Source organism: Micrasema longulum, unplaced genomic scaffold, assembly GCF_059751315.1.
Source record: "Micrasema longulum isolate JH-2025_06_02 unplaced genomic scaffold, ASM5975131v1 h1tg001536l, whole genome shotgun sequence".
NCBI lineage: Eukaryota > Metazoa > Arthropoda > Insecta > Trichoptera > Brachycentridae > Micrasema > Micrasema longulum.
The window spans coordinates 366,024-377,432 of NW_028278719.1; the positions used below are offsets into that span (position 1 = coordinate 366,024).

At 35.1% G+C, this 11,409-nt stretch overlaps 1 protein-coding gene across 3 annotated transcripts in view; it reads left to right on the plus strand.

Moving 5' to 3' along the window:
- LOC148274992 (uncharacterized) overlaps positions 1–11,398 on the plus strand; it is a 65,368-nt gene extending 53,970 nt beyond the window's left edge. For all 3 annotated transcript variants that reach the window (XM_088236337.1, XM_088236339.1, XM_088236338.1), the window contains 3 exons: positions 7,770–7,833; positions 9,186–9,447; positions 9,535–11,398. In XM_088236337.1, coding sequence (XP_088092463.1) covers positions 7,780–7,833; positions 9,186–9,447; positions 9,535–11,327 — 2,109 coding nt within the window. In that variant the 5' untranslated portion in view covers positions 7,770–7,779 and the 3' untranslated portion in view covers positions 11,328–11,398. The remainder of the gene's footprint in view (positions 1–7,769; positions 7,834–9,185; positions 9,448–9,534) is intronic.
- The last annotated feature ends 11 nt before the right edge of the window (positions 11,399–11,409 follow it).

Sequence of the window (11,409 nt, forward strand, 5' to 3'; positions counted from 1 at the left end):
TAAGCATTTGAGCGATCACAATGAACAATAATGAACATGCTTAAGTTATCGCAGTCATGAGTCGACGCTCGTGTCGGTTTGTTTTTTTTTTTCCTCGTAAATGAATACAGTTTATTAGCGAAAAATCGGCGTTTACTATTAAAAATATTAAAATATATTGCATTTGCAAAATAGTCAGGAGTATCTAATACAAAAAGGTGAAAATTAAATTACAATTAATATGGCGACTGCTTTTCTTGACATTTGGCTTACCAACCGCCGGCTTAATGCAATGAATAGCATGATAATTAATAAATAAATAAAAAAAGCAGTTTTGGAATATTTTTAACACCGGTGAAATTTAAATATGTGATTGCGCAGCAGGATTATACGTCGTAAAATATTTTGACATTTAATATTAGTTGTTTACGGATGTTGCATCGTGATCGCAAATACGATAAGCAACCATGGTGAGAAATTGTTATCACGTTGCTTATATTAGCACGTCGATAGTTATTTGTGATTGAGCTACAGGGTATGCTTGGCAACAACAGTTTAGAGACTAGAAGGAATGTGTATTTGACTACATATTTTTATCAATTGTTGCGCGGTATGGTCGATACTCTTGAGATTATGAAGAGCATTGGTTTGTATGTTCCCGACAATTACCTAAGACAGCGTCAGCATAGATTGTTTCACATTCCAATATACAGGACCAACCTGCCGTTGAAAGAGCTATCGCTATGCTGAACAACATTGCTCTGGATGTTGGTCTGTTTCATGTGTCCGAAGGGGTTTTCCGGAGCAGGATTCTCCTACTACTTTGACAGAAGTCTCGTTAATGTAACTTTTTTTTTGTTTTAATATGTATGCCTTAAATTTGAGTTTATAAAATTATTATGTACATGTTATTTTTTAAATAAAATAATTGAACGGTCACAAATAAAGTTCAAAATTTTACCGAAGCGTGACGTATTAGTGGCGTGGACAATGCAATGAACCGTTTTCGCGGGAATTAAAAATTATAAATTAAAAAGTATTATTTATGCTACTAATAAGTTTAAAAAAAAGTTTTTTTCTTTCCAGTATTTCATAGACCCTTATTAATTTAAAATTGCAAAAATAAAACGTGATATTTTCCTATTACAAACCTTCATCGATACATACCGAGGCGGTTTATTTAACTTTTCTACCTTCTGTATCTTCCTCGGTAGGTATGGCGACTTTCGATCTACCGACATGTCGATACGTGTTTTCATTTCGTCATCTCAGAAATCATATGATCAAATTCTGCCAATGAGTGACGCTGAAATTTTACTCCGCGTTCAATGCTAAATTAAAAATTTAAGTATATCTCTTTCGCATTTTAAATAGGCTGTTGAGAAAAAAGTAGCCACATCAGAAGGATTAATTTTTTTAATAAATCGTAAGTAAATAAAATGTGTCCTGGCAAAGAGACGGGCACGTCTTGAAACCGGTAGACATAGAAAAGTCGGTAAGTGGTTATATACAAATATTTAATAGCATTTAGATTGAATGAACCTTCACTTCTTGTTTATTTATTTTTTACTTTCTTTTTGTGTTCTTTGGTATTTGAGTTCTACATATTCGCATTCTTCGTTTAGACTACTAAACTCCATGGCATTATTCTAAAAACAGTATTAATTACCTTCTTTTGTGACTGGTTGAGTCGTCGTATCCATTACTCTTCTGGGCATTTGTCCGTACCGTATCTTTTGTCCGAGTGTTGGTTTGTGACTGTGACACACTGCGTGTGACAAGGTCAGGTTCTCGCAATACGCACCAGACCATCACTATACGTCGCGCGTCGCGTCGTACACTATTATTTTAACTGTCGTGTGACGTGACGATTCAAATTGATTTGAACTGTCCCATTTCAATCAAAAGCCATTATCGCATTTGAATCAGTAACTAAGGTTGTCCAGACTGCAGACTGCTGACCCAGAGAGCGGAGAAAGACCTCGACCCGGTATTCCGACAAAGGAACTAAGCAATGAAATTGATTTCTCTGTTTGTGGAAGAAAGGAATGGACAAAAACCTAATTGGTTCTGCGCTTTTCTCGAAAAACAAAAGAATCTGGGTTTGGTTTTTGGTTTGGACTGTCAATGGCATTAAAAGAAAACTCTACCATTCCGTTCATATTCTTATTCTTAGAGGTGGGGGTCAGTGCTATGCAAGCTCCTGACGTCACTGCGACATGTGAAGATCTATTGTGATGGGTCCCTGTAAATAGTTCTCGCCCTCCAAGTCCAGGTCTTTAAAGAGCCTGGCTACTGTGTGGAAGGCGAGAGTCTTCATGGTTCGACATTTCAAACGATTTTTTTATTCAAATCAAATTTTCGTTCGGTTTGTTACAAGTTGATAAATTACTCAGGTTGACAAAGATTTTGACACATGACTATTCTCACTGATACCTGAATCCGAATATGCTACTAGAAGTTTTTTTTAAATTTTATTTTCGAACTTTAAAGTTAAATAAGCATATCTTCTTATTCTTATTCTTAGAGGTGGAGGTCAGTGCTATTGAAGCTCACTGCGACCTGTGAAGATCTATTGTGACGGGTCCCCGTGAATAGTTCTCGCCCTCCAAGCCCAGGTCTATAAAAAGCCCGGCTACTGTCTGGAAGGCGAGAGTCTTCGTTTTGCTAAATCTCCTCCTTGGATCTGGGCTTGGAGCCCAGATACGTAAAGTATCGGGCTTTTAGGTAGGGAGCGAGCTCGAACTAACATCCTCGGGCTTAGCCGGTGGTCCCCCGAGGATGAGACTCCTTTTATAATGTAAAGCATCACATTCACATAGAATGTGTATAGGTGTTTCCTCATCTGCACTGCAGAATCTACATCTAGAAGTTTGGGAGAGGTTCATTCTAGCGCGGTGTTTGTTCAATCTGCAGTGCCCTGGGCGGGCTCTAGTGATAGCCCTCACTTGATGAGGCTGAGCTTTATAAGGTCGAAAGCAAACCTTCGCCAGTACCCTATTACTATACCATGGCTTAAATCCGTAATTCTGTTGTGTTTGATATTATTGATATAAATTTAAAATTCCAAGATTGTTAATAAATGCTTAATGAGGAAGTTCAGTAGTTTAAAAATAAATAAATTAATAGACCATCAAAGTTAGCCAAAAATATATTTTTTATTTTGTATTTTTGTGTATCGTATCCGCGCTATGAGTTTTTTTAAGGTTTGTGATTTTGAAATTACTTTGCCTATGACGTCACAAGTTTTCTACGGTAAGTTTTCCTGGTTGGTGGGTTGGCTTCCCGGTAACCGAAAATGTATCACAACACTCTGTCATTGGTTGATTAGAATTAGTGACGTCGCATCGGTCAAAGTAGTTCATTTTTATCAATTTTTTTTCCATATATACATTTTCGAGAAACTTCACATAGAAAATATTTATCACTAATTTATTTATTATTGTAATATGCATGACATGTATTTTAACCTTTTAACTCTTAAAAGACTGGTAAATAATTCCTTTGCGCACGGTGATGTAACATTGTGTTGCCACAAGCAAAAGGCGGAATATTCTAAAGTTCAGACATTTGAAAAAGAAAAAACATGGCCCTGTTATAACAAAAACAACAAAAAAAATACGCCGCGTTTTTACTTGCGTGCGTCCACCATCAGTGTCAATAACTGACTGAATCCGTTTTACACAAACACCGGGCACAGAACAGCGTCTCTGTCTTGTTATGAGTTCTATCTTCGTGCTCTCTCTTATACAGATTAATTGCGTGTATACAGTGTATTGGCGTCACATTCATTATTCGCATAGTAAGGACAAATATATATTTGTATTTTTATTTATAAAGGATTCATCGAATCTCTTATAATCGTCAGTAAAATTATAATTATCAAATACAAATCAATAATTAGTAAATTGAACGTATCAAACGAATAAATCTGAATCAACAACACAATTCATATTTAATTTGGTAATGTATCCAAAATAAAACAAGTTAATTGGATTATAATTCTTAATAATATTTAAGTTAGTTTGTTTGAAAATGTCCTAACAAGACGAAACGCGTCACAATATACCCTTTGTATATTTTATAAAAAATAAAGTAGAATTATAATCCAATAAACTTGTTTTATTTTGGATACATTACCAAATTAAATATGGAATTCTACCAATTGTCTGCATACACAATAAACACAATTCATTTAAAAAAACTAAAATCAATAATCACGAATTTAATGCCAAGCTGTCTTGTCCTGCAAATATTCTTCGACTCCATAGTGGCTCTTTCCAAACAGGCTTTGCTTGACAAAATCTCTTAAAAAAATTGTTGGCAAAGCCTGTTTTTTTTTTCAATTTCAAGAGGTACCGTATTGAAAAATCGTATGCAGTTTGAGGCAAAATAACTATTAATTTATTATTAAAATCCAGCATAGTTATACACATTTTAGTTTCCAAATCCGGTGTAAAAATGTTCATTTGAAAATTACAAAAAATACAACTGCATGATTTAAAAAAATAAGACAGATGTATCAAGTCTTGTAACGTATGTAGTGTGGCATCACAGCCACATGAGATTTAAACTTGATCGTTTTGCAAATATATGAATAATTTATTTTTTTTGCTTTTTAACATCAATTTCTTTATCCTTATCTGTGTGGATAGAGCTGAAAGAATGCACAAGTCTACTCAAATTCACAAGAATAACTAAGTAGTTTTTAAAATTTGTGCATATTTTATCTTCAGATTCGAGATGTGAACATTCTTCAGTAGTGTATAATGTATGATGTGGTAGGATTATTATAATAAACACGAATAAGCTACGAAGTTTGCGCTACTTTAACTTGTAAATAAATTATTCCGAGAACGGTTATCTGTAAACAGCATCGCTGGTACCTTACATACTTAGAATGAATGCAGACTTATTTTAAAGTCTATTTAAAGGCGCTATATAAATTATCCAAATATATATGCCTAGCTTGGAACGGTGTATGTACCCTTGTTAGCTGGGCAAAGTGAACATGGAATTGTATTTTGATAAAGAGTGTAAATAAATAAATAAATATAAAATATATATATATCCACAAAATGATTCATAGAGTCGTTATTCGTTGTCCGTATCATTTTTTTATGGCAAGAATATTGGGTAGCCTTCTCCCAAGCCAAGGGAAGACACCTTTTCCAATTGAAACCAAATGTAACAAAAAAGCCTTGGTTCTCCAAAGGGATTCTGAACAAATTTGAGACAGTCAAATCTTCTATATGCAGAATGCGCATTGGACATTGTTGCAATAGTTCTCATTTGTTTAAAATCCATGTCCGGGACTCTGCCATGTGCGAATGTCAGCTTGAGGAGGAAGATCTGAATCATGTTTTCTTTGGATGCCCCATAAATGATTGTTATCCTGAGTTCCTATCTGACCTCTCCAAAATCAGCGTCCCATTCCCTACTAATATTTTAACTCTCTTGTCCCCACCCAATAAACAGATATTTAAAATGTTATGTAGTCATAAATGGAATTAAGTTGTAAATAAGTTATATATTATGTAAAGTGTAGGTAATATTAAATACTAACACACTAACTTGTATGTATAGTACTAACACATGTGTAAATATTTCAATAAGATATCTTAAACTTGACACTGGCTAGAACACCCCAGTTAGGGGGGAAAAAAACCAAAAAAACTAAGAAGAAGAAGAAGTATCATTTTTTATTTTATTATTCCAGTAAAATGGCCACATAGTGCAGAGCCATAGAGTCTTTATTCAATAAAATACACACAGTATTACAATATTAATACATTATAAAGAAAACAAAAGTATTAAAACATATTTTGTCCCGATAAACTATTCAATAATAGTTTGTCATCGGGTGCTCAGACATTAGTTTTAATTAATAATCAAATAAAATAATACAGACATAATACTGTATGCGTATAAAATAAAGAACATATATTTTTTTTTGTTTTTGATGCTTTGAAAAATATTATTAAGAAGATAGAAAAGAAAGAACTTATCAAAACCAGATAAAAATGGTTTAAAAAAATATTTTTCTAAAAGTAAGAAAATATAGTAAAATAATACAGTTAAAATGAAAGAATAGCCATTTACTCGAATATATTTTAAATATAGGAAAAATACATACAGCTCTTTAACTTCACAAACATCAACAGATGAAAGAATTGAAGGAATATAGATGTTCAAATATAGGCAGAATGGTGAATGTTACACAGTGTGTAAAGTGGCCACTTAAACCAGCCATTGACAGCCCTGTAGATGCCTAGACTTCTATATTACATTTTCTTAAATGTTCTTCATCTCTGTTGTAATATGTTAATACAAACAGCTCCCCAGGGAGTTGAATCCAGTCCTAGTAGGTACTTATTTACTGATCATTTCATCTGTGTAACGACATTGAAGTAATTTGTACAAATAACAGAAATATTACAGATATACTACTTGAACCATTAAAGATGGAACTGAAACGAGTCTTCTTATACCACTAAAACTAACTAATAATATTTGTACCACTCAATAAATTAGTTTCCTTATGTTACTGAGGCCGTATTGTACTGTTTGTGCCAAAGAAAATATGACACAACTTCGCATTCTTACTTTATCAAAACTAAAATTGAATAAACACAAAGTTGTTTATCCTTTTCCTTACTGTCCCAAAAACATCTACGCGTTACGGTTCTGTGTAGTCATTCACATGCAAAAAATGAGCGATTTAAATCGGAAAAATGTAATATCTATAGGAAATTGCTTAAATGATTGATAGTTGACGTAAAAGTGGTAATATTTTAAATCCAATTGCTAAAAACATGAAAAAAGCATTACCTCATGCTCGCAGCGCGGGCGAAAGAACTGCCTCTGACGAAAGTCGGGGAGCTTCTAACTCTTTCTCACTCTTTATTTACATTTAAATCGTGATTGAAATGTCACTATCTAAATATTTGAGTTGTTCGTTTCTCCTTCTTCTTTCCTTTCCACCTCCTCTCCTGTCTTTATAATATAGTGTTCATTATTTTTCATAGTTAATTTTTGTATTTAATTTTTTTTTTAAATGAAGTTTCAGTATAATTCCTTAAAATGTGTCCATGTACTTTTAATTTTGTCAAACTGAACGGTTTGAGTAGGTAGGAAGAAATGGCCTATGGGCAATATGCCCGCCCTTATATGTGTATCTATTGTATATTAAATGAATAAATACTAACGGGCGTCTGGGAGAAGTAGTAGAAACTTTGCTGTTCGCGCGTGTGATGTGTGAAACTGTCTCTCTCGCTCTCGAATGTACCTGTATTATCGAGTGCGAGATGTAAAGAGTGTGTGAGACAGTTGTATATTAGGATAAATATTTTACTACGTACGCAACATGCGACTCATTAGTAAACTTTATATTGTATCGGTGATTATTTATCTCTGACTTTTGACTGAATGCTTTTTCTGTTCTCGTTTTTTTCATACATTTTTGCCATACAATTTAATGCTCTAATTTTTACCGCGCGTAAGTATACATTTTTATATCCGATATCCCATAAGGCTGAACTTCATCATTACCTGAAATATCACAAAAACCTGAATCTGCATTACTTTTTATTATGAACATATATAATTAACATTAAATATATTAATATTTAAGTTTTTATTATTTTTTTAAGTCAAATCTGCTGGCGGACGTCCAGTATAATAGGAAACGGTTTGACTGTTGAAATTAAGACTAAATTTCGAATTTGTTATTTCGTGTTTAATGATTTGTAATAAAAAAACGATTCAATGTGTGTGTTGTCTTGTTTCAGGGCCTCCGACATGTCGGAGGGCGACGTTTCGCTCATCCAAGATGAAGACACTCTCCGACGAATGGTAAATTATTACAACAATAATTATTATTGTGATCTCATTGTCATTTTTGTCATTGATGTTAAGTATGAAAAACAAAGGATAAAATTCAACATGTTTGAACAGAAATCAACCTTTTTTATATAGCAAACACACCTGAATTTCAGCATTACAAAGTCGAATTTCTTTTATGTTTAAATATGACCACAGTTCACTATATTTTCACGTCATAAACAAAATAACACAAAGTTATATCAATATATTAATCGTATGTGTCTATAATACGCAGTAAATATAAACAATACGCAGACTTTAGACACAATGCGCATAACATAACCTCAAATGTTTGACATGACAGCGTGCTCCTTCGCACCAGTACGGTGATGAGAGAGACAGCAATCGGACGCATGTGTATTCCACCACTTCGGTGATGAGAGAAACAGCGCTAACGATTTAGGACGCATGTGTATTACTATCAGTGACATGTTATACATTCAACAGCATCACGAAACAACATAGGGTAGATTCATTAATAATATTTTTAAAAATTATTTCAGTTATGAATAAGCAGATAAAAACACGAAACAGTACACCATCAGGCCGACTAATCTCCACTCGATTTCTTTTAGCAATTTTTTCACCCGCTAGTAGAAACTAAATAAATGAAACCAAAAAGGAAAATAATAAATCTTGTATTCACCTACCCTAATTTTACCGGACCAAGTGGATTAGCGCGATACGTGTGAAACGGATCCGCTCATGACAGACACATTCAATCATTTTTAGAATAATAATATATAAGATAGCATCACCATTCTTATAAATTTTAGTTCTTCATAACCGTACAGAACATGGTCACTCTTATCTGTCAGAAACTTGCATCCACATTTCAGTTCATCCGAGATATTTATTTACTACCTTTTTGGCTGCAGATTTAAAAATTTTAAATCAAATTTTTAAAGAAATATTTTAGTACTTATATGTGTATGTCATTGTCAAATAGTTAAATCCGGCTAGGCTGTTCATTAAATGCCGACACTCAACCGAATAGCTAGGCCTAAACTAAACAAAAGACTCAGACAACCTTTACAAAAGATGTTAAAAGTATTATCATTAACAGTGGAATGTAAATTTTAAAAGTAAAAATATTTTGTTAAATGTATGTAACCTGTAAGGGTTTATCAATGAAATTCAAAATAAAATAAAAATTTAAAAAATTAAAAAAACTGAGTTTACCTATTATTTATTCTAGGACTTTAATGTAAAATGATCATTTGATGCCATGAAAATAAATTGTAACTGTATCTCCTGTTTTAATTGGACCATTTGTTTCATCACCGTGAACTGAATTTTTTAAATCTATTTTTTTTCCCTAGTGGCAGCAAACCGATGACTTTGGTCGCAAGAAAGAAATCCGAGCACACATGTACCGCCTGCGCGAGGAGAGACTGCGATCTCTGTACGGGGGCGAGGGAGGCCAGGACGCTCCGCCCCCCTCTCCGGGCTACGGAGACAAAGGGGGTGCTCGCAGGGCGGCGCACTCGGACTCCTTCGCCGACCAATGCTTCCAGTCCCTGAAAAGCAAGGAGATCAGAGACTCTGAATCCCCGACCAGGGATTATAATTACTCTGTCCAAGGTGAGATATAAACGTCATTATGAAATATACAGCTACTCTTGAGATATTTTTGTCGATCAAGTCGTGATTATTTTATTTTTGTTTTAGATACTGATAATGCCAATACAGGATGGACTGTGGTTTCTAAAAATCAAGTGAGCGACGATGGTAAGACCCACTCCGAAATGACGGTTGCTCACAAATCCGGAAGCAAAGAAATAGATGGAGGAAACGCCGCATTTTCAGCTCTCAAAGAAAACCTCCAGTCAGTTACTCAACACGAAGATGAAAACAGTAAGATGTTTTCTGCTGAGAAAAAATCTCAAAGTGTAGCTAAGGAACAAATGGTCTCGAAAACTGACGACGGCGTTATGACTTCGTCGACTACAAGCTCAGTCGGATCGTCAGTCACGAAATCGTCGTTTTCTCAAAAGTATGATTCAAACCAGGACTTCCGAAGAGAAAGCGGAGCTAGCGACGTCTCTAACGTCAAAGAAAATATTTGTTCGACTGAAAACATCGAAGATAAACGCAACGCAAACGAAAGTGTCAGAAGTACAACGTCTACTGTGACTAACAGAGATTCAAAGATATCAACTGAGGGTGAATTAATTTCTCGTAAGGTTCAACACCCTGATCAATATACGACTGTCATTATTGAAAAAAGATCCTTACCGGATGGAACCATTGTTACCAGTACAAGTCGGGAAACAACCGGGTCATATAATACAAGGTCAGATAAATCCACTGCCAGCAATGTCAAAACTGGCAGTAATGTTTCTCAAAGGACTGTCAATAAACAATCCAGACAAACTGATACGGATGACGTCTCCATCTCCAGTAAAACTTCAGATATGCGTCACATTAAAGAATCAGATTCCAGAGATACAATTTCTTCGGGAGATTTGAAAAGTAGCAAAATTCAATCGGAAAGCACTTTTATTAAAACGAAACAAAATGTTGTTGATAATACCGACAACTACTCAGAGAAAGCTGAAAGTGTAAGTAAATACTCCGATTGCAGCACCAAGTCAAGTAAGATCATCGATAATGAAAGTTTAAAAATTACTACAAACACTGTGGTTGATGATCAGTTATTCGATAAAAATAATACAATTGTGGAAGAAGTTGAAGTTGAATTCCCGAAGCCAGAAGTGGAACAGTGTGTGGAAGACATTGTAACTAAAAAAACTACCGGAGAATATCTGACAACATATCAATCAGATTACACTAACAAACGTGTAAGTGTAGACTTAAGTCCTACTCATGAAGCTTGGGCCAGGTCCTTGAGAGCTAGTCCAGAAAACCCACTTCGTGGAGGATCTCCTACTCGCAATAGTAATAGGAGCCTTAAAACAAGCACTACATCGCTGCGCAGCAATAGTCCTGAAAAATCTTCCCGGTCGCTTAGTCCAAGGAAGCAATCAGACTCTTCACCAACGAGAAAACCTTCGTCCGATAGATATACTTCAAGGACGGTACATGAATCTGTAACTTCAAATCGCACCGTTAAGAATACGGATGCCAGGGGTGAAAAATATGAACGTCCGAATAATACAAGGGAGAGTTCACCCAGAAAAAGTCCTCAACGTGGATCACCTCGAAGAGAATCACCGCAAAGGAGTTATTCTCCCAATAAATACTCCACTGTTGACAGCACTACCACAGTAAGAACAGGCACGCTCAATTCTGTGCGTAAGGACAATGTTCGAATAAATTCAACTAAGAGTTCCCCAACTGTCAGTCCAACTCGAAAAAATACTCCACGTTATCCATCTAGCCCAACACGAAATTCACCTTACATTAGTCCTACGAGAACCCCGTCAGACCAAAGTCCTGTGAGACGTGCACCTTCTTCGACTCCTACGAGAAGTTCCCCGAAGGGGACGAGACAAGTATAGAGGGGCTTAACGAGATAGGAAGGCGATTCCTCTTCATCTACAAGTCCTGTTCGAAGTTCTTCTCCGAAAAACACACCAGCTT